This window comes from Danaus plexippus, chromosome 25 (genome assembly GCF_018135715.1).
Source record: "Danaus plexippus chromosome 25, MEX_DaPlex, whole genome shotgun sequence".
Classification (NCBI taxonomy): Eukaryota; Metazoa; Arthropoda; class Insecta; order Lepidoptera; family Nymphalidae; genus Danaus; species Danaus plexippus.
In genome coordinates, this window is record NC_083553.1 from 543,133 (window position 1) to 567,999 (window position 24,867).

At 34.1% G+C, this 24,867-nt stretch overlaps 3 protein-coding genes and 1 long non-coding RNA gene across 5 annotated transcripts in view; 3 read left to right on the top strand and 1 right to left on the bottom strand.

Moving 5' to 3' along the window:
* Positions 1–390: 390 nt before the first annotated feature.
* LOC116775020 (E3 ubiquitin-protein ligase MYLIP) lies at positions 391–16,867 on the top strand. Its single transcript, XM_032667798.2, has 6 exons — positions 391–720; positions 13,198–13,955; positions 14,359–14,575; positions 15,412–15,555; positions 15,828–15,955; positions 16,090–16,867. The coding sequence occupies exons 1-6, from the start codon at positions 637–639 to the stop codon at positions 16,187–16,189; spliced, it is 1,431 nt and encodes a 476-aa protein (XP_032523689.2). The 5' UTR covers positions 391–636; the 3' UTR covers positions 16,190–16,867.
* LOC133319581 (uncharacterized) lies at positions 5,965–13,198 on the bottom strand. Its single transcript, XR_009753138.1, has 2 exons — positions 12,568–13,198; positions 5,965–8,275 (listed from the first exon to the last, which is right to left on the bottom strand). It is a non-coding gene; the product is annotated as an uncharacterized LOC133319581 (long non-coding RNA).
* On the top strand, positions 8,371–10,587 carry LOC133319579 (piggyBac transposable element-derived protein 1-like). Its single transcript, XM_061524715.1, has 2 exons — positions 8,371–8,561; positions 8,900–10,587. The coding sequence occupies exons 1-2, from the start codon at positions 8,526–8,528 to the stop codon at positions 9,965–9,967; spliced, it is 1,104 nt and encodes a 367-aa protein (XP_061380699.1). The 5' UTR covers positions 8,371–8,525; the 3' UTR covers positions 9,968–10,587.
* Positions 16,868–18,918: 2,051 nt separating the features above from the next.
* The window catches only part of LOC116775440 (uncharacterized), a 68,401-nt gene continuing 62,452 nt past the window's right edge, over positions 18,919–24,867 (top strand). For both annotated transcript variants that reach the window (XM_061524547.1, XM_061524548.1), the window contains exon 1: positions 18,919–19,223. The gene's annotated coding sequence lies outside the window, so the exon portion shown is untranslated. The remainder of the gene's footprint in view (positions 19,224–24,867) is intronic.

Consider the following 24,867-nt stretch of genomic DNA (forward strand, 5'->3'; position numbering starts at 1 on the left):
AATAAAAGGACGAATTGAGAAAAACATATATACATATATATATGTATTATAAAAAAATAAAACTCACTTAAGTCGTAATAGCCTCATTTGGTAAAAACGCATTTTAAAAGTTTGCTAACATTTCATGAAGTATATTAAAACGTCATCAGCTTTTCTATCTCAGTTTAAAATAGAAGAAGAAATGGAACAGCAAATAGATGCTTTACTACGCCCGACTTGTCTTATTGTATTAAAAATAAAAACCAAGGAAATGATATACATAAAAGATTTTCTACTACAGTCAGAGTAAATCTTTGATGAAAACAAGCAGTGTAACACAAGCGGTCCTATATTATCGTTCAATTCAAGGTTTGCGAACGTCGTTCCGCTAGCGCTGGCATCGGGGCGCACGTCACCGTTTCTTTATCATTACGGTGGCAAACTTAACGTAGTATGGCCGTCGTTTGGAAGTATTCACAGTTTTACTTCCACAAAGAATACGCGATAAACATTACTCAGAGCGAATTGAAAAAGACTTTTTTAAATAAATTCTTGACGCGTGTGAGATAATCGTAAACATAAGTGTTTGATTGAGATCGAATAGAATATTTGACGTCTAGTTTTCTTGCGAATTTATTTGTTATTTTTTCATTCAAAATGTGGTTAGTCAGTCAGCCGAATTCAGTGATTCTGGAGATCAAGGTGGAACCCAATTCCATCGGACAACAGTGTTTGGAAAAAGTAAGAAGCTATTTTATTAATATAGATACATTCACATAACACAAGTTCACAGTGAAGTAACATTTTGTTTACAACAGAATTCACAAGCATCAATTAACCTGTATTATTTAAACAAATCCGCAGGGTAATTTAATTTATTTGATTTCTCTAATTTATTGTAAGCGTACTGAATATATTGTCATGAAAAAAATATCAAAAAACCTAACTCTACCCCTGTAGTATACACTTGTATTGTAAATAGTAATTGAAATCAAGAAGTTACAATAAAAAGCGGTTTTATTATAAAAAAATGGGCTAGTTACACGTCTCTAGGTTACTTTGCGGACTTTGGACTCGGCATTGTCCAACATCTACCTTCGATAGAGCGAGCGGTATACTGTATAACATTATATAGTTATCGATACTAGCTTTGTAAATAATGTATGCGGTTCATATTGAAATGTTCGACTCAATATACAATCACTCACCAAACAATATTAGTATATGTAATTAATATACATATAAATAATTTATTAAATGTGTGCCATTTAACTTTTATTGTACATATAATTTGGCGCCAAAACATTCCAAATGTTTGGACTCGTTCCAAGTGCAGTTTTATAGTTGGGATGATCTTTAAGGTATTTTTATGATTGAATTGTCAAATTTATAACACTGCACAGGAAAATAATATAAACACATTTGGAGTAACGTGCTCTCAATGATAAACCAGTAAATAATGATAAAATCAACGAAACCAACTGAAATGCAGCTAATAAACACACGCTGTACATTCTTAATCACTAATCAGTCCTAAAGAATAATAAACATTTCACACGGTCGTAACGCTAATATTAATTATTCTATGTATGTGAAATGATTTTATCACAATGTTATGCTATGGCTTTGTATGCCAAACCATTCTATGATGTTCTAATTTTAAAATAATTCTAAATTTAAAACGAGTCCCGAGTAACAGGGTGAATGAATAATCGGTGAGGCAAATGAAGGCAGGTCGTTAGAGCGTTTGTAACACGGCGGCGGCGGCTCGCGGTGATTGTAACGACGGTGCAAAGTCCAACAGAGCGGCGAGCAGCTGTGACTCTCTATAAACACGTGCGCTGGACGTGATCGTTCGAAATTTAAAATTCGTTCACGACGCCATATTGCCTTTCTTTGTTAAAAATGTTTAACTAACAGCACACTTCCATGTCCATATACTCGGAATGTCAATATCTCATTGATATTTCATAAATATAATAACTGCTTCCTTAATACAAGGAAGTTATGTATATACCTACACTCTATACTATACTGTATTAGTTATTACACACTGATTAATATAAAAGATTCTATATCAGGAATAAATTATGAATGACAATAAATAAATGTAAAAAAGTAAAGCAACTGTTCGATGAAGTGCAGTCAGTTGTGACGTAGGAACCGTTTGATAAAAATGAAGAGTTGAAATGTTGCATCACTATCAGGTTCAGGCGGCGTGAGGCTCAATGCTCACGGTACAAACTTCAATGTCTTAACTGTAATGAGGTCGGATGTATTTAAAATCGTCTGAAATAAATATTTAGACAATGACGCCTATAAGAATAGCTTTTAAATGTACCTTAAGAATAGTGTTAATACAACGATAGGTTTGATGAAGTTTTAAATTTCACATCAATAAACTGAAAAATAAATCTTATTCAGCCGAAAAATCATGTCAAATGAAATACAAATCCAACGTTTACATTAATTGTAAGTGTTGCGTAAAATTTATTAAAATATTGCAACAAATATCAAATTACGCTTAATGGAAACCTAGATAATATTAACACGTAGCTTGATTTACTATTATTATTATTTTTTTTCGTATTCAGCTATATAATATTACATACAATTTTCTTTGTTGTATATAGAGCCGATTTCGAACGTTAGGTGTTGCTAGGTTTAAATGAATTGTTAGTTTGGACTTCGGACTATGACGTCACAATGGCCACGGTCACTGGACACATTGGTTATTAAAATTGAATAATACTACTATAGAACACCACGTCAAATTAAACTGACATACTATAATCATATGAACAATATTATGATTGAAAAATGAGTCTAAGTTATAAACAAAACAGCAAATAATGCTGAAAATCGCGTAAACATATTGCTAATAACTTTAACTATTTAGGGTGTACTAAGTTGTTTCATATATTTATACATATATCAAATACCAAAATTTAAATCACGCCTTAAACAAGCAGGTTTTTGAATATAATGTAAAATACGAGCATGAAGCATCGTAACACAAACAGACACTTTCTCTTTTAGTGTTCGCAAAGGAATCACCGGTACAGGTCCGTTAACAAACACTCGCCAAATAAATTAATCAATAATCAATATAACGCTGACGGCACACCTTCCACCAGTTCTTATCTCGATAGGTCCTGTCACATACGGTTATATGTATGTACTGCAATACATGATATTAATCATATATACACTTATGTCTGTATGTCTGCATGTATGTTACTCTTTACCTATGAAACCAGTAAACGAACTCTTATGAAATTTAATATATAGTATTTACATCACAATTACATATAGGCTGTAATGTACTTCTTATACTGTTTTTAGATGTATATTTGGTCTTCCATGTACCTACTTACGAATTCTAGCCAGACGAAGTCGCTGGCACCAGCCAGTATTATATAAGTATTCCTCGTATGCGACCCATCTCACGCGTGTCGCGTGTAGCAAATATAAGGTTCGATGTAATTGTTCGTAATCACAGTAATCCGGAATCAGGGCTGAAATACTCCTGAGATAATAATAAAATATATATAAGGCCATAAAGATTAAAGATAGAAACAAAGAACATATACATTGATAACAGATGATCTCATCTGGATACATACAACACTCAAGTGACAGATAACAACAACTTTGATGAATTATCGCAATTTTTTCTTATCAAACACGAATAAATAACCTCTGACCTCGGTCACTGTTTAATCGATTGTTATCAACGCGTGTCATTACGAACGGACGCTCCTCTGACTGATAACGGATGACGTCACACGTGATAACACGACCGCCGGGTCACGGGAAACAATCGCTAAGGATCTCCAATAGAAGGTCGCAGTTCAAACGTACTAGGTTATCTATACAATGAAACACTGTAATATATATTGATTATTTCAAAAGTATTAAATATTTTTTTATCACTAAGTGAGTATATTTGTGTTAACTATAATATATATATATATATATGGGTATTTCGTTATGACTAATATTCTCTACTTTTTATGTCCAATAATAATCTGTAATTTTAAAATCAATGATAATACAAGCTTATATCTTATCAAAGGGATAAATTCGATCACTGATAGATGAACTTTGAACCGGAGATTCATTGACCATTTACGTCACCAGACTTAAAATGTCCAAAAGTTATTAATGTGTTTTAGCAAATGATATTACATTACAAGTTTATAAATTTCACATGGTTTTGCTTTAAAAAAAATATATATGAACTTTTATGGTGTTGTAATTTGCAATTATTTTTTATATACGACATATTGTTGTAATGAAAAAAGCAAAACTATCAAACGAAATGTGGACTTTTTATAAGCGAGCTAATAGACGAAATAATCCACTCACTAAATTAATATATAACGTGAGTTTTTACCGTCGTAACATGACTGATAGTTACGACTTTATTAGAACAAATAAATTGCATCCTCAAGTCTGAAGGATACCGGATAAGGAGTTAGGAGACCATTGTTCACACACATACATACACACACAATCGAATAATCGAAGACTTCCTTTTATTGTTAGCGGTTCAATAGTTATTAATTAACGTTTTGTCACAGACAACAATATATTTATATATATAAATTTATAAATTAAAATAACTATTCTAATTAAAAAACTAATTTATTTCCGTCCTAAAACGGCATGTTAATTGAGTTTTTTTAAGACGAACCTGTAATACACGTGTGTCCAGTGCAAGTGACGCTTCCTTGTACAGCCAATAGTTACGAGTTAGAGAACGTGTTCTACTAGGTAGTGGGTACATGACACTCGGTGACTCATTACAGGATAGACACTGATCAAGATTTAACTTCACTTACAACAAACCCAAGTTAATAATTTAACAATAACTTTTATATTATAATTAAAAATAAATGAATTGCATATAAGATAATACGATCTTATGTTGCTTATATATAAAGTGTAATATCGCTTGACTCTTCGTAACTGTCTATACAACCTTGCAGTTAGTTGAACGTTGCAGGGATCACGTACGCTCTCCCCTCCACAACACAGTTAAATATAACCAAAAACTTACAACATACACAGTATACATACAATAACTTTATTAATAAAATCTTATCATATTTATATCATAAACAAAAATACTTCATTAACGTTATTCTTTTATAATTTCGGTAATTATTCATTAATAATTAAAATTTTAAGCAATTAATATACATACATGATTATTAATATGAAAAACTTGAATATATTTGTTGGATAAGAATTGAGAATCTTACAATGAAATTGAAAATATTATAATGATATATTTTCTCTTTCTTTGTAATCGTAATTTTCCTCATAACTCACTATATACGACTTTCATTACGAACCCTTATGTATGTTCCTTATTCTAAAGATGTTTCAAGTCATTCACTACATAATGTCATTATTTAGATAAAAGGTAATTTTTCCCTTTGTACAAAGCTGTTCCAATCCTTGACTACATCTAACCCGATCATAGTAACATCGTTGAGAGTTCATATATCTAGATATTTTATTTATAGATTATTTGATTCTCGCAAATCGATTTAGTCTTACAAATGAAAGGAAAATCCATGTTGAATCACTAAGTACCGCCTTCAATGTTCACACAACAGTTGGGTACATTCCAAATGTCAGTAACCGCCTGCTTCTCATATTTTCCTTCACGTGTTAACTTCATGGTGAATTAATTCTCCATGGCATTATTCGTCATAATTATCTTGAACACTCATTATATATAATGCTCATTGAAATATTTTAGTCAAAACGATCTAAGTCCCAGCAAGTTATCATATAAACACGTCTCCAAGTTTAGAACGATTTTGTTAAAGTTAAATCTAAACCCGTAAAATCTTGTGACGTCATTTATAAAAAAAACTTGATCTCGTCGGCGAGTGAAAACCAGTCGAGGTTATGCCTCCCGCGTGACAAGATGAGGTCGGACAGGGGACATCATATTACACAAATAAATTATCACTGTACTAAACAAATTTATTTTTAAATTTCATTATACGAATGTATAGATATTACACACTGCTATATAATTTTACAATGTTTTAGGAGTTTCAAAAAAGTATTTTGTGACAGTAAGTTAAATGTATCACTATATTTATTAGACCCCCATCGATCGCAGTACGCAATAATATTGAGAACATACCTATTATTGTTACAATCACATATAATCAGAGTTTAATCTGATAGGTCAAATAACACATAAAGAAACACATTAATAAATGGGTTAATAAATAATCAAAATTATAGAGGTTGTATATGAAAGTCTAAATTTAGACTTATACATAACTTGGCATAATACTGTAAGTCTTCGGCTTTATTCCTTTATGTGAGTGTTCAAAGACTTGTATCTAAAGTCCTGTTTTTTTTTGTTTTGTATTTATTATTCCTATCAATATATTATGTATGCTTTTATCTCTTAACCTAAATTCGCCAATTTATACTAAACACGCGTCCTCAAATAATATCTTAATCCGAAAATAATTCAAAATGCTTGAACAAGATGGCCGCGGTGCGCGCGAAACCGGCGCCATGTGCGTTCTTTGAATATAAAACACTTTCAAGGACAATACATTCAACTAAATTAGTTTCTTAACATAGCTGTTAAAATTATATAGTTTATATATAACATACAAGTGTACTATGTATAATGATTCATTGTTTTAAGATAACGATGTTTGTGTTTTGTTAATCCAATATTTTTAATATGAGGTTATACTAATAAACTGTGATGAGTTGAGGATGAACGAGGTGAACATAATTTTAAGAATATATATTTAATAGATACAATTGATGTTACAAAATTATCTAAGTATCTATTACTCAGATCGTTTCCTACGGGTAGATCATTATAAATAACTGACAGTCTTCTTAAAATAAATATTTTAAATTTATATCACATATACAAACAATAGTTATTTATTACTAAAGTGTAAATAATCGATTATGTATGTAATCGAAGGTCGAAAAATATAAATATATTGTTATGATACAACGCAGTGACCAGTGGGGGCCTTATCGACGTGTTTACAACAAAGGAGGTGATTTAGAAACGTAGTAAGGACATGATTTGTTGTAAATTGATTATTATCGATATTATCAACATACTTTATATAAGGAATCTTATATATAAGTACGCCAAAATTTAAATGGCTGGGTTGTTACTACGCGTATTTCCTTCTACTTTTTTTTGTTACTGATTATAATTTATTATAAAATTACATGTTCGTATATTAATGTTTATACAATGATATAAACCTTTAATGATGACATTAAAGAGGTTATCAAGTCAATTGAAACTCATTCAAAAGTTAAGGTTCGTTAACTTATCGCTGGAAACATAATTATGATATCACTAATATTTTGAATATAATAACATTCCCCACTTGGAAGTAAGTAGCTATAATGATGTATATAATGTTTTATAAACATGCTCATAATGCATAATGCAAATCATACCTCATCGTTATTTACTCATATAATTCATATTAATTTAATTCTCCTATATATAAATAATAAGTATCTCGCAAATTCTATGTAAATATGTCTCTCGAGATTGTTCATTACAATATACCTAAGTCTAACTATAAATGTCAACATGTTAAGTCAGATGTCATTTTGGAATTTACATTTTTGGTAAACAAGGGTTTTTTTTGCAACTAAAATATTCGTGTAATAATTTACATATAGGACTATATTTTTGGTTGAATTTAGCTGTTGTGTGACATAATTTTTGTATTGAAACATCTGGGCTGGGAGCTATTTTGGTATATGGAGAAAGTGGGACTCATATATACATTTTGAAAGTGCATTCACCTTTCAAGAGGGCAGATAAGTGACCTCTTTAGCGCTTTATCTAAAGACAATGATACAAACTACTGTCCTGCAACTATATTTGTTATGTGGCTGGTGTTTAAATAATAGTGTTTATATGAAACTCAAGGCGATAACTTGTAATGGTGCTGTTTGTTTACACACACCAACAATCAACATCGCTTATTATGTATTCCTATCACATTAGTATTATAATTCTGTTATTGCTTTTAACAATGTTGTGGAACTAAACAACCTCACTAATAGAACGCGTTCGTAGCAAACAGTTTTGGCAGCCATGTTTATTATAATCGCCAGTCTCCCGACCTGTCCGTCGACCGATCGAGCTCGACGAAATCATAACAAAGATCCGACGACCGGTCGGTCGACTGGTTCCATATTGAGGCACGCTTTGAGTGCGTGATCGGAGCGTGGTCGAGTGTGACGGAGAGAGACGCTGTAACATAAGAGAAAGAGATGGAAAGAAAACATCTGGAAAAGGACTCGGTCACAGTGACTCGATATGTTTGTTTAACCCTTAACTTGGTAAGGTACATTAGACTGTACATACATTTCAAAAAAAATTTACTGGTTAAATAATAATACTTTTTTGTTTTGTTTTTATTAAAAATATTACTAAATAATTTAGAATTAGTAGAAAAATATTTTCGTTGTTGCAACACTGAACAACACATGTCAAATTCAAAATGGCTTCGAAACAACAAAGTGTTGGCGGGACCCGGGTAAGTTTTTGCGTTATAAATTACTTTTTAGCTCAAAAATAATAAAAAATGGTGTGTTATTTGATCTAAAAACTATGTATTACTCAAAAAGTGGTTTTATGCGTTACTGTGTCAATTTTTATGGCCGATTTTGGTTGAAACAAATGTATGTACACTGCACTGCACGTTGCCAATAACGCACTAAAATACTAAAAATGAACTATGGTAACCACGCTGTACATTGCTAAGTTTACACAGTTTTTGTTTTTCAACGAATCGGCAGTTTTTGTTTATTTATTTTTTTACCTTCTCATAAAAACTGTCTGCTTTGAACTTTTTTTTTCTTTTTCCGCCTGCAGAACTTACAACTAACTCGCGCCCATAAGATCTTGGCTTTGGTACCCGCTCAAAACGCATGCTCTGACGATAGTTCCACATCTGATGAGGAAGCAAATGCTTATATACCGCCTTCACCAGATACCTCTGATCCACCTTCAATAGCATCATCACTAAATTATCAATGGTTAAAAGCAGTATTTCGTCACAATGTATCTCTTGAAGAAAACTTATACAATCTCCATCAAACACAAATAGAGACAGTACTGGATTATTTTTATTTCTTTTTTTCTCCTGACTTAATTACTGACATTGTTTATAATACAAATTTATATGCAGTTGAACAACTAGGTCGATCTATTCAGCTGACAGAAGATGAGATTAAAAGCTTCCTGGCCATTCAAATCATGATGGGTATAGTACAGATGCCAGCTTATACTGACTATTGGGCAAGAAAAACAAGATACCCTCTCATTGCTGATCTTATGCCTCTCAAAAAGTATCAACAAATACGTCGATATATTCATTTTGTTGATAATACTTTGCAAGATTCAGACCGTTATTTCAAGATTCGCCCCCTAATGGAGAAAATACGCAAAAATTTTCTGAAAATTGAAGAAGAAGGAAAATATTCCATTGACGAGATGATGATACCTTATAAAGGTCGTAAAGCAGGTAAACGAAAGCAGTACATAAAAATGAAACCTAAGAAATGGGGGTTTAAGAATTTTGTCCGTGCGGGTGTTTCGGGTATCATCTACGATTTTATTCTGTATGTTGGCGACGATACCTTTCGTGGACTGACTTTTTCAGAGAAAGAAGCTACAATTGGTTTAGGAGGTATGGTAGTGCTTGCATTGTGTCAAACTATAAAGAAAAAGCCGGCCATTGTGTATGCTGATAACTTTTTTATGTCGCCTGAACTAACATATATTCTGCGGGAAGAATACGGGATCCTTAGTCTAGGAACAATAAGGACTAATCGTCTCAGAGGCTGTCAAGAGTTATTGCCAACTGACAAACAATTAAAAAGAAGAAACGCGGTTCTAGCGCCCAGGTGGTTTGCAATAAGAATAAGTTGGCAGTCGTAAAGTGGAACGACAATAAAGTGGTTACACTTATTAGCACCTACATAGACTCGTACCCCTTAGAAACAATCAAACGATACGATAAGGATGAGAAAAAGAAAGTAGATGTAGAATGTCCTCAAGTGGTCAAACATTACAACAAACATATGGGAGGGGTCGATTTAGCAGATATGTTGATATCGTTATATAGAACTCCCTTCAAAAGTCACCGTTGGTACTTGGGAATATTTTCACAACTTGTTGATATGTGTATAAATAACGCTTGGCTCCTACATAGAAGAGATGGGAAGAAGACTTCATTGAAAGATTTCAGATTTGAATTGTTTGATGGGTTGTCTAAGTCTAATAGAATAGGAACAAACCAAAACGTTACAGACGATATAGGCGAGAATCTGAAAATCCATAAACCAGTCTCAGTCCGACCAACTGATAGCGTCAGATTTGATAACACAGGTCATCTTCCAGAAGCAGGTAATGAAACAATGCGTTGCAAATATTGTAAGAGTGGAAGAACATCTGTCTACTGTATAAAATGTAACGTACATTTGTGTTTTGTTGTGGGAAAAATAAAACGTAATTGCTTTCGTAATTTTCACCTAAAATAATAAAGAATAATTTAAATATTTCCTCCTTTTTTTGAAATAAATTTATAATAACCTGAATAATGTAATTCATTATGTCCTTGGTAGTGTACACCAAAATGTACAAACAATTTATTTATAATATTTCTGTAAAATTGGCAGTGTACATTGTGATGTACTTAAGTTTTCTCGAAACCTAGGATACCTAGATTTTTATTTTTATTTTTCTCAAGTTGTCCATTCATAAATTAAACAAAATTTATCAATAATTTCCTTTTTTTTCATATTTTTAGTTCTTGCCAAGTAAAGGGTTAAAAATATTTGAACATGTCGACATTGCTTCTATTGTTATAATACTAATGGAGGGAGTGCCGAAACTATGAATCTGAAAACCGCATTCAAATAAGATTTCTTAATAATTAAGTATTTTTAAGACGCATTTCATTGATCTTCTTTGTTCTTCATTGTCTTTATGTAAAAATATTATAATAAATTAGGGCCGAGTTAAAGTAGTGATTTCTCATATTAAATATCCAGTATGCAATCTGAAGGATACTTCTATATCGATCATTTTAAAACAGTTAACTCAATACATGTACGAGTATTGTATCTTAAGTCCTAACAGACATTAGGGAGCAATTTAAACCTCGTTACAAAGTCATTCTAGTGGCAACACTAAAAACAAATCAAACATTAAATAACAATCAAAACTACGTTACTATGTGATAAATTGTTAGATCTACATTGTATAGATAGGTCCGGGAGAAATATAGATATAGTTAGGATAGGTCTTTGCCGTGTTAGTGCTTACATAGACCTAGATGTAACATTAGCTAGGCTGGACGTGGAGTCATTGAACCCTGGTCAGGACAAACGTGTGATGAGAATATTTAAATATATCGACATACATGTATAATATATGTATGTTTGTTCATATATATTATCGCTATCACAAGACTTAAAATAAGATAAACGTATTGTTCCAGATTTTAAGAGAAAAATAACAATTTAAAGAGATAAGATTTATTTAAAAAAATACTATATGATAATTCTTAAGTATATACGTCAGTACAGATAGATCTATATATGTGTGTGTGACATCACACATGTTACTAAATATATATTGGGATGCTTTGGATATTTTTGTTTGTTGAAAAAAATATTAAACAATTTGTAGCCGTTAAAAGATATTGATTTGATTTATATATTATGTACATATAATGAATGTAGGACCTTTTCGGTGACCTTAAACTACCGGAAAGTTTTCAATAAGGAATTGTACAGGAACAGGAAGAGAGTTGCATTGGATTGACGGCTGTAGTATTGACTGATGTCTATTAATGATATAATAATGATATGATAGGTATCATTTAACGTGGAACCCCTCGGTCGTTTTATTCCGTTGTTAAATTTCCACAGCCTGCATCCCGTAGCGTATGGGGCTTGTCATATATGTTTGTTTGTTTGTTCCCAGTAATTAGGAAACATTTATTTAATCGGTATTTTTTTGGTAAATAACCGTTCGATTTCTTTGAAACTATTTGTATTTTAGTGATATTAATAAATTATGCTTAAAAAAATTTATTATACAAAACAAGACACATGCGTGGCGGAGTTATGGGAGTATATAGAAAATTTACATACATAACGCGTTCCTTCACATATTAACATATATTATTTATAACAAGATATATTATTTATTTAATGTTATTAATATTAATCCCTACGTTATTAATACGAGCGTCCTCTCATACGTTCTGTTAGCAGTTAGGCCACGCTCTCAAAGCGTGTTCTTAATTACTCCGAACTGCGTCATAGAAAATGCAAGATGAATTATATTACACTCACAGTATGTAAAACAATGACATTACAAGTGAAAATGTTTTTATGTAAAAATCTCACAGAAAAAATATTTTTATGGTAAAAGATATTTACATCATGATCTGTTACTGAGCGATAACGAAAAAACACTCTGAAACATGACACAGTAACAGTGTTAATACGGTAATTAATAACACTCACTGATAGCTGCGAGTGTGCTCTCAGCTTTACAGGCACGGGATAACGGCGTGACATTCACAAACAAACACGGATACAAGCTATTGTTATATAGAATAGAGTTCATTATACAGTAAATATGAAAGTTAATATCGGTTCATGTTATTTAATAATCATAAGAATATTAACAACATAACGTACAGCAAATAGACTAAAGACTCGGAGAGTCGTTGGTCTATGGTCGCTAGGAGAGTCTCGCTCGTATTATCTATGAAGTATAGATCAAATGTCTAACTCCAGACGAACTGTCTGCTGCATTAATACACACTGCCAAAACGACTACACCATAATATATAAACGTAGAAGTGAAACTACTACTAGAATTAATAGTGACGGGCGACTTTCACCGAGATCATTATATTATTATGATTATAGCTTTATCCTTCATATTATATGTAGTTAATAGATGTGTATGTGCCTCTGGCGAATTGTGTTGCTTCAATATTATACATTGACTATCAACCCGCCTTATTACGTACAGCATAATTACTGCTTGCGAAACATCACGGCGAGAACAAAGATTACATTGCATTAGATTCCCACGGCAGTAACCTTGTTATTCCATGTACTGATGAACTGGTACTGTATTTCCAGGTTTGCGAGAAGTTGGAGATAGGAGCAGAGGCCGACTACTTCGGACTCCGAGTGTGCTCGGGCTCCGGGCCCGGCAGGTGGCTGAACCTCAGGAACCACCTGGACCCGCATCGCATACCCAGCAGGCGCCTAGACCTGCGGGTCAAGTTCTGGGTCCCGCCGCATCTCCTCATCAACGAGCCCACACGACACCAGTTCTACCTACACGCCAAGCTGGACCTCATCGAGGGGCGGCTGGTGGTGGCCGACCAGGAGGTCGCCAGGAAAATAATAGCCTACATCGCCCAGGCTGAGACCGGCGATTTCGACCCCCAGGCCGCCTCGCACGTGTACGCCGACTGCGACAAGATAGGCCCCCAGGGAGAGAAGCCCGACGACCACGAGGCCAAGATTATGGAGTATCACTGCCAGATAGCGGGCATGAGAGCCTCGCAGGCCGAATATAAACTGTTGAAGGAGATATCTAAACTGGAGTCCTTCGGGGAGGAGATATTCTTCTGCAAGCCGGTGACGCAGAACAACAACGCCCACAACCTGTACAGTCACCTGCTGTACCACAGGCAGCAGGCGGAGGAGCCGCGGACCAGGGACGACCAGGAGATAGACGGGGGAGGAACCGTGGGCTGCCTCACCTCCGCACACACCGGGGCGGGGTGCGGCTGTAGACTAAGCACCTGCGTGGGAGTCGGGCCTAGTGGGATCGTGGTGTACAGGCCTGCCTGTAACGGAGTGCACGACATAGGAGTAGAGAAACAGAGGTGAGGCGACCGCCAGGACATTCACTTATATATAATGATCTGATTTCTATTGATTAATGTATTTCTTAAGATAATCACTGATATCTTAGTTGTTCTTCTGCCATATCAAAAGATTAAGTGCATGAGGTGGATGAACTTGTATAACTTCATCGCTAAGTATATCTTCATATATATTCCGGTCATGAAAATTTGTTTGACAAAAAAATGTTCATTAAATCCAGTTATTTGCACTGCAAAGTAAACTTGCTGTCTGATAGCTTATCTTTTGCAAATATATTTATCATTGAGACGTCCCAGTGTTAATAGAAGTATGTTGTATGGAACTTAAATTTCAGCATATATTTGAATATATCAAAGGCGGCTCTCACCATACACATTAACAGTACTTATATTTGTTCCGCAGTATTCCCTACACGTCCATCCACCGCGCCCAGCCTGTGCGCCGAATCTTCCAGCTGTGCTACGTGTCTGATGAGGGTCACGAGGTCACCCTCCACGTGAAGATGGCCACCTCCAGCCAGGCCGCTGCCCTGTACCGAGCAGTCACTGAGAAACATGCCTTCTACTACTGTGAAACTGTACGAACAGACGTCACGGAACAGTTCATTAGAGATCTGAAGGTTGGTAGAGATCCCTGAGAGTTATCATAGTAGGGGTAACCGGTCAAAGATGCCGAGACAACGAACAATCATAGTTTGAGCTTATTTTGACTTACGTCGTTTGTTAACTCTGAGTAAACAGAAATTGACACAAATCACTTAAAACAATCATATGTAGTTTGGGCCGAACGATCGCAACAGACTTTGAATTAGATACAAATGGCTTGGAAAAAACCACACGCATTAGTGTGCGGGGCCGGGCGGGTCGGACGGGGATCACTGACTCGTTGTTACATTATAAAACTTATTCATTATTAATTTATTAATGAGGGGTGTGTCGCTACAAGCTAAAATGTATGACGCCGCCAGACTTGTTTACACCGGCCACGACTACGACACAGAATGATGTGCGGAACACTGTCCGTCCGCCTGCCAAATAAATACACCTAAATATTGTATTTAACTAATTCACCTAGTTGTACATTTAAGGACAGGTACTCGCAGGCCGCACTAAACTTACATATGGCTTATAATGAACTAGTAATTATTTATTAGTTAGTTTTAGTTCATAGACTTGTAAATGAATCATCCGTCTGTTGGGAGGGATGTTGTAGGTGTGGGCTTAGTAACAAATGTCTTTAAAATATTATTCGGAGCGCCATCTGTTGACGTGTTCTGACAAATGTATTACAAATCAAATAACCGGCCTGAAGGTTAACAAAACAAGAGCTATAAGGATATCGACGACCTTTTTAATTAAGTTTTTTTTTAAGTAACACAAGTTATAACAACAACATGAGAGTCGGTGAGGTGTTAAAAGCCACTGTCCAGTTACTAATATTGGTGTGTCGTTCCAGGGGACGATCGCGTCCATCTTCAACGACTCGTCGACCCTCGGGCGCCGCTACGTGTTCGACATCCGGCGCACGTGCCGCGAGGTGCACGACCGAGCGCGCCGCGAGCACTACGCCCGGACCCGCGACAGGACCCAAACCGCTCAGGTCGCTGCACTGAACATTAACCGACATACATACAACTAACTACTAGTAACTTGAACTACTCGCCATGGAATATTGTGTAGTGACTTTATAAAAATAAGTTTATATTAAATTGAAAACGCCAGCTCTCGGTGACGGACAGCGAGCGGTGTCACGGGAGTGTTGACAGTCTTATTTTAAAATACATGGCCAAGGAATAAGTCGCTTCCCTAAGTACTAAGGTCTCTGTAGATCTCTCTGTCTATCTATACTAATGAACATATGAACATCTGCAGGAGTCCCGCCCTCGCTCCCGGTCCCGCTCGGTGGAGGCGCTGGCGTGCCGCGTGTGTATGGACGCGCCCATAGACACGCTGTTCCTGCCCTGCCGACACGTGCTCTGCTGCGAGCACTGCGCGCCGCGGTGTGTATACCACCTCACATACATTAATAACTCATTACCGGTAGCTCTAATGAAGATAAAGCAACCGAGAGGCATTCAGTTAGATGCAAGTCATATGTTCCTCAACAATTAATCGTCATGTGTTTGTTGTGCAGGTGTGAGCGCTGTCCGCTGTGTCGCGGGGAGGTGGACAGGCTGATGCACGTCTTCCTGCCGCTGGAGTACCAGCGGAGTCCCGGGGTTATTATAAAATAGCACGCGACCGGCCCTCGATAACGCTATCGAACGGAATGAACCCAACGACGACGATTTTCGAAGGAAAATTTAACGGACGTCGGCCATCTTGGTGACTTGACGGAAGTGACGTTATACATACCTCTGTATTGTTTGTGGTGAAGTTAGCCGCGCGCGCTCCGTGAGCTCCGTCGGCGTGCGGACGCGTCCTGCGCCGGGCGCGTTCTGTGTGTCTGTGTGAATGTCTAGTCAAACAATATGACGTGAAATGTGCATTTTTTTTATTATTATCGACGTAAGGAATTTCTTGAGCCGTGATTGAATCTTTTCTTCGTTTGTATCCGAAAAATTAATTGGTACTTATTTGTTAGAATCTAAGTATTAACTGAGTATTTCGCTTAGTATAACTAATACTTACATACTATAAGTTCGTCGTTCTTTCCCTTCGTTTTAGAAGGATCTAAACCAATTCACTGTCTTTAGGATAACTGTTGTGATAACATTTTTATTGTCTGCCAAAAGCGTCTCCGTTTTATTATTGTACGCGAAATTGCATTTTAATATTACAATTAATATTAAGGATAATGAATGCGGTCACTCGTTACTTTGTGAGCTAACGTACGTGTAAGACCCGTGGTCTGTAACATAAAACAAAAATGCAAATAAATAGATTTAATACAATAAAAAAATCTCTACTAAGTAAGTTGTTTTATTTTTTATTTTTTGAAGTCACAACTAATAACTATATTTAGTATGTACCTGGAATAGTTATAAACAAACGTTAAAGAGTTTGGTCATGGGAGACATATTAAAGGAATCTCATTGAACTGTTCAAATTAATCAAATTAACTTGCTAGTTGCTACATCAAGTTTATTGACTATCTTTTGTAAACAACTTAAGAAAGGCATTAAATTACTTGATAACTTTTTTTTTGCTCTACACTAACGTTTCATACAAATAACCACTCAGTTTGCAAAAACATCGTTTCGGATTATTGATGCCGGTAATAAAAAGATCTGTAAATATTGTTTCGGAGAAAAATGTGACGGAAACTAAAACACTAGCTGGACTCCCCGACCACCACGACAATCACCAAACTGAGGAACATTTTTTAGGATATGATTAGTGTGGATTAAGATTTTATATCTATATAACTAAAAATCAATAAGGCGATGATGCTGGCCAAAGCTCTCGAGGCATGACCTAAACCTGCTAGAGATTATTCCTATTGTGCCGGTAGCATCAGGAGATTCCGAGCACACTGAATTTGGTGAACCTGTATTGTCAATCACTGAAGATCATTGTCTTCCAGGTGTGGAATTAGGCATGAGACATCCATTCAATACAGTGTCCATAATCTTACAGATACAGGAGTGATTAAAATATACTGAAAATGAAAAGCATACTCTTTTTTTAGAAACAGGTACCGCGATGGCAAGCTCCCAAAAAATATGCACTAAGCCACTCCTATAGTTGAAACAGAAGACAAATCAGGTGCACATGTTTTAAGCACTATGACTGACTACCATCACGGCCAATGGACTTGTTAGCGTCACGGCTACGCAGCGTTGTGACGATACGAATTTTGGCGAAAAGAAAAGCAAACAGACTTTTTGGAACAAATTTCAAAAGTTTTGTGCTATCGAACATCTACCCGGAAATTATATATCAAATGTTTGTGCTTTTCAGCCTGCCCACATTTGGCTATGAACCATGGGGGGGCTTTGCTACCAAAGAGTATGTCAGTAATGGGAATAAATTATTCCTTCATCTGACGCGTCACACAGGCGTTACGTGTCGCCAAGGATAACGTGCAGAGACATCGCGCTTCATCCTAATGTGAACTTTCATAATCTAAAACACTTGTGTAAGTTCTTTTTAGTGTTTGTGAGCTTTGCATCACTGATTAAAAATACTTAAATATTGTGATTTGTTCTTAATATATGTCCATTGTTGTAATGATGGTGTCTTTAATAGGCTAAGGTTTTTATTTTAGTTTCCGTAATATTAAGACTGGAATAAAATATATAGTACTATATCTTATCTACTTTTTATTTTTTGATTATCATTGCCTTTTCCAAGAACCTTTTACCTTTTCCAAGAATTAACATGAGATTAAAATACGTCTGATAGTTGAAATTGATATATTTTTTTTAAATACTTAATATGACATAATTCTTTCTTTTCACCGTGTTACATAAAACCGCGCCTTATATTTTAAGGCTTAAATAGTTAATTATATAAAAACTTTAATTTTGTCTCCTCTAATGTAAATAATATTTGCATCTAATTTCAAACCACGTTCATCTTACAGTATATTATTTGATTTTATCGAAGTGAGATTAGTTAAAATACAAAAATATTATATTTAAAAAAGACTAAGACTAGCAATAACATTGTATTAAAATATATATACTAAAAAATATTCAATGTTTTTTAATAGATAACATAGCAATGTACCCGGTATTCTTAGCAGAAAAAGTTTGACAAGTTGTCTATGCTCTCATTCGCCAGTTGCCACATAATTGATTTATTCCCGTTTTACAGGGTAAAGTTAATTAGACAATTTTTTATACCGTTAATACTTTATTATTGACTACCTAATAGCAGATTTATTTCAACAATTATAATTTTAAAATTCATTTTACATTGAAGTTTAAATCAATATCGTCAAGAATCCAATTGCACAGCCATCATGTAATTTACCTTCACAGTGGGATACTAAAATCATAAACTGGCAACATTTTTATATTCGCATGAACGCAAGATGGCTGCCAATTTATGTGAATGCAAGGACGAGTTGAAAAGCGATTTACGTTTATAGTTGTTAATCCTGTTAAAATTGTGATATTAAACATAACGAACATAACAATATTGTTGTGTATGTGTTTACGTGGAGTCTGTTATGAGTTATCGATGTTTTTAAATTCATATGTGCAATATTTCGTTAAAAGGCATATAAAATGTTCAGTGTTGAATTGTGATGATTATATATACAGTGGAAGAATCTGGCTTGTTATAATGCATGTGATTGGATGATAGCGGTTATAATATGTAAGTAAATATATTAATATCATTTAAACTAGTTATTTACATAAGCGAGCTAGGCATCAGTAACCTATTTGGGTTTATTTGGTGTTAGTGGCGTGGCTTTAAACGAGTCCTGGCGCCGGTGGGCCGGCGTTGGTCACAGCTGTTCTGTTCGCACGTTGCCAACGCTCGCTCGCCTCACCTAAATTCCAGTGATACCAGCCGCCCCTCGTACTTTACTGACAACTGATGTCTTTTCTTTGTCGTAAGGGCACGTAATTCGATATGTCTATCTATATTTTGCCCGTTCAGTTAACAGATGGTCGTAACATGCAATAATTGATGCCCTTTAAAACACATTTCTGTGTGTAAACTTGTATTTACTTCTATTGAATGACTTTCGCACAATACGGGAGTCAGACAATTCATTTGAATCAACAAAGCAGTGTGTTAAACATTTGGAAATTTACAAGTCATTTAACAAACAATAGGTAATTCATTTTTATGTATACAACTTCTAAAATGTTGGAGATTATTGTTCATAACTCTATTATTATACTGTTTTTATACAAGCCCCCTCTGAGTAAGTTCTTACATACATACATATTTTTATATTTTTTTTATTAATTATATGTCATCATACAGCTGAATAATGATCTAAATATTTAATATATTCAAGTCTTAATGTGTATTGTTAAAGCTAAATTATAATTATCAGGTCATTCAGTATAGTATTTGTTTAACCAGTGTCTGGTAACTGTGGCTTCATGATGGACCTTGACATCACTACTTAACCTGCTACTTGTGCACCAGAGAACATCACTATGTTAATTTTAACTTCATATCTTAATGACTTGCTCTTATCACAGAGGCATTAGCTTAAATACTTATATCATTTAATGTCCGCATAAATAAATTAAAATATCACATAGGTATATCTAAGAAAAAGAAATAGATTATGAGTTTTGTATATATGACGTTAGTTTAATCAATAATATATTTTCTTTATAATTTATAACAACATCTATCTATATAATGTGTTCTTGTTTATCCCACCCTATGATAAACCAGGTCATAGGTGACCCATATTGCATTGATGTCAAGTGCTCTACATATTTGTAAATGTTGTTTAAAATTACTTCAATTATCAAACCACTCACAGAAGAAGTGTGTGGTTTGTATTATATACAAGGTTGAAGTTTTTTTCCCTCTATAGATTTCTTTATGATAGCATCCATTAGTTTTTAAATAATTTTGTCACATTAAATATTAAGGATCCTTACAGTTTACACCGTTCCCAGTGTGTTAAAAAATAGTTCTTGTCAAATACTTCAAAGGTATGTTGATGTATGTATGTTTGCACCCCCCCTTCGGAATATTTCCTAACTATATCTTGCTGTTTAAAGTATATATGTACATAGAGCTGGACACACAGTAACCCTCAGGTGTAATAGTATGGTCGTGTTACAGCCATATTTATAAAACACAGCAATGTTCAGTGAAGTGTCTGAATGTACGTCTCCAGTTAGACACTGTTTTATCAACATCTCGATTGTTATTGACAACATTACAGTCATCGTGTGCTATTAAATGGTTTACAAACAGTAGATATATCTTTAAAATTATCAGGATAATGTCAGCAATAGTCTCCTGATAATTATATATTAAACTATGGTATGATTGTACCTGTTAGTTCCACCAAGTCTATTTAGAAAAGTCTTTCTTGTCTTACAAAATTTTATTTAGATCCTTTTTTTTAAATTCTAATGGCCAATATAAGACAAACATAAAAAATCCCAAGATTTTACAAATTTCCAATATTATAAAGTTAAAAGTGGAAACCCTCAGATTAGTATATAATTATTCCATTAAAAATCTTCACCAAAAACAGTTTTTTCTCATTCCTTAATGTAATCCGTCGTATTTTTCCAAAGTTTTTTGTATCTTCAATGTTAATATTTGAATGCTTACTACTGGTTTCGGATCGTAAAGCTACACACGGAGGGTGTGTAGTTTTTGTCGATGAATCTACGCACATTATACGTAATATTAACGGGAGCTATTCAATGAGAAATGGAGAATGTTTCGTATGTATTGTGACGACAGAAACTTGTGCTAAGCATATATGTTGGATTTCGAATCTAACCCGAGAGTAAATTGTAGCCAGAACACGTGTTTTTACATGTATTATTAATTCTTAAATACTATATGATAGGTATTGTTATATAATATATAGGTTAAAAGCAGTAGTGGCCAGCCCTACATCAAGCAACTCTCCATAATTTTCGTCAACCGTAATCAAGATAACACTATAAAATCCACTTGTCCTTTGCAACGACTTTTTTCTTATACAGTCTTATGTATTTTCATCTCTAAACGTACCATATACGCGCAAGGCGTAGAATAAAACATTTACAAAACTTGCCCTTGAACATTTCGTTTCTCAGATGCTACTGGGTGTTTCAAAATATAAATAAGGACAACTTTAGTTTTAGAGATTTTACAATAGTGTTAGGTAATTTTTTTAGGATATAACTGTATAATCTATATATGAGCAAATATTGAGGATGATGATAAATTCTGATCCTTGTACAATTTCGCTTTACTTAGACATGTAGATAACATTTTTAAATGTATACAATTGGTAGGATATGTGTTGTATACTTACATATATCGTATAAATGCTGTGGTTATTCCGCTCTTTTTGTGTGAACAAAAATTTTTTCATAAAATTTCGATGTAAAATCAAATTATTGCCACAGCGCTTCACGGTCGTCTCTTTTTTTTAATCTGCCACGTCACGAATTTTGCGTTGTCGATATTTCGCAAAGGTACAAAAGTATGGAGGCTACATTTTTTCCATGAAAAAAGTTTTTAATATTTCAATGTATTTTTTTTAATCGAATGAAATCGGAACTTCATTCGGTTGAAACAACCTTAAATTAGAAGCGAAGTTTCTCTTTGCTTGATATGAAGTAGGTGTTAGTTATTTCATTGATTGAGAAATAAATATTATACTTAGCGAATGTCAGTCACATGGACGTGTTAGTTATTGTAAGTGCTGACTGCCAATGAGACAGGAATTTATAAAATAAACACAACCGAAGTTATTTAAATAATATAATAATAATAAATATTCAATCTAAATATATCGGTAAGATATCGATTGCTGTATATCTTACATATCAAATACTATGATCGATTTTTTTTATATCTCTTTTGCCTCTTGCCCTCACTGTGTTCTCACAATAGGTTCGTTATTTTTTATTTATGTCATATAAAATGTATCTGCTCCTGTGTTTTATTATTTTTCTTTTGCTATAAATTTATCTTACCGAGGGCGTGCATGTAGTATCATATTTATTCAGGGCGTTGCTTATCATGAGATAAGACATTTTAGGTTTTTGGATATAATTTAGGGATTATGGCATATCATATTTTTGGTATAAAATGTCGCTCATACACTGTCCTTCGAACCCCTCAACCAATGAAGGTCACATCGGGATGCGTTTAGTCGTTTAAAAAATAGACACACTAACAAATAAGTTGAGGTTATCAAAGACTTCATTATTTTGCAATTAAGTAGTTTTATCAACTGTACTATTGAAGTCGTTTGTAAGTGTAGTAAGTTTTGGGTCCGCTCACACAAATGAAGTTTAACTTATTATTAGTCAGAGCACTAATTGCCCGGAGTCTCACGTAGCCAGCCGACACACATACGTGATGAGATACATTAACCAACGATGAGATAAAAAATATATAACTGGCTATGTTCACGAGCATACATATTTGTGCGAATAATTTTCGCAATGGCCCCAAAAACACCAGGACCGATGACGAAATGTCGCGATGCTCATTCTTGAAAATAATGAACGTTTCCCACCAATATAGAGTTATGATATATAATCATATATAAACTAAGGACATAGAGTTGGCGTCTATAGTAGTGAGTTATCCACATCAAGTAATCTGGCCATATTGACAGTGGCCCTACAGTGCTGAGTCAACGTTTGCACAGCGGAGAGCTTAGACTGTTACAGGCGCTGCGAAAATAATTTATAATTTAACTAAATATACCAACTGTTTATGTTTATTTCACAATGATCTAATTGCTAATAAAAATACACGAGAAAGATGAGAGAATGTGAGAAAATTAAATGAAAAACTATGCAAAGCTGTAGTGATGACTAGTATTTATTATTTAACACAATAACACGTTATTATTATCTTGTGGAAATAACCGAAATGATTTAAACCAAAGTAAATATATTGTGTTGTGCTTGTATTCCATATTTACATTATATTTACTGTGTGACGTCAGACATGATCAAACAAGGTCCTACGAAACTACTGTGTCATACGATGTTCTGATATTTAAATGTAAAATTAACAAATACAGAGGTATCGTTGGACGCAATCCATGTTTGGAAAAAGGTGGTATGTAATGTACACCTGCTAGTTATTGGTTCGCACCTGGCGAGGGGCTGCGTGATGATAAAAAGGACGCTGGGTGACGATGAACCGTCTAATATATATATATATATATATTATATAATTTGATAAACTTATCACAAAAAAATATTTCCTAAATAATGTTTATCTGATTAGATACAGGTTTAAATTATAATTCTATATACATATTTAATTTGAAAACCTGAAAGTGATAATAATTCATTTTACATGTTTACACCTCCGTGATATGCACAGGAATGATAATATATATACCCTCAACAGCTGTGACGAATACACAGCTCTATGGAACGTCACAATACCCCTCAATCCCTTTTACGAGGTCTCTGTTACATAAAATTAAATTATGTTATTGCTCATTATTGGCTATACATCTATGAAAGAGAAGAAAAATACCCCACATAACGTATACAGAGACGAGCCTATCGCTGTAAGCATACGTATAAATGATTATTTAATATATAAATGTAATTCCAGTCATCAATCTCTGTCGTAACAAATCTCTATACATTACGCGGAGTATGTACGACACGTTACATAGTAACAAGATATATATGTACATAAACCAGATATATATTATACTATATATAATGGTATGACGCGATTCATCACTCAGCGACACTGAGCGATCGAGGCTGTGTCGGCCACGACCGACGCGGTGCGAACAGACACCAGTAACATTATTATTATTGGTGGTGTTATTAATAGATATATTGAATGTGTGCCTATATAGTATTATGAGCATATATATGATCTTTAAACTGATAACATTATCATACACGTACAGAGAAACATGGTATAAATATCTTATACATATATCGTATGTCAAGCATCTATCATCTATATTTATCTTTATGATATATATTTATAAATCACTCTCAGTTATAAGGTTAAAAATTTGTTGCTATTTATTTATTAAATTAATAAATTTAGTAGAGTTCAAAATATGTCATAGTAAATATTAATAATAACATACATATTTTGTTACATATAGTAGAAACAACACACAGACACAAACACACACACACACATATATATATATTTTCTACTATATGGAATATCGTCTTCTAATTCATTGTTAAAATATTGCGAAGGTTGTCTGGAAGGTTGTTACTGGTGCTCTTTCATTTACTAGGATTGTAGTTTTGTTTGGGTTTATGTTTCTATGTACAAATGTACTTAGTAAAATGGATTTAGA

What these genes read in the sequence shown, in the direction of transcription:
- LOC116775020 (XM_032667798.2), top strand. Translation starts at nt 637, where the DNA reads ATGTGGTTAGTCAGTCAGCCGAATTCAGTGATTCTGGAGATCAAGGTG. An exon ending in ATAGGAGTAGAGAAACAGAG is followed by an intron (nt 13,956 to 14,358) that starts GTGAGGCGACCG and finishes TTTGTTCCGCAG; the next exon opens with TATTCCCTACACGTCCATCC. An exon ending in AGTTCATTAGAGATCTGAAG is followed by an intron (nt 14,576 to 15,411) that starts GTTGGTAGAGAT and finishes GTGTCGTTCCAG; the next exon opens with GGGACGATCGCGTCCATCTT.
- LOC133319579 (XM_061524715.1), top strand. Translation starts at nt 8,526, where the DNA reads ATGGCTTCGAAACAACAAAGTGTTGGCGGGACCCGG. An exon ending in AAAGTGTTGGCGGGACCCGG is followed by an intron (nt 8,562 to 8,899) that starts GTAAGTTTTTGC and finishes TTCCGCCTGCAG; the next exon opens with AACTTACAACTAACTCGCGC.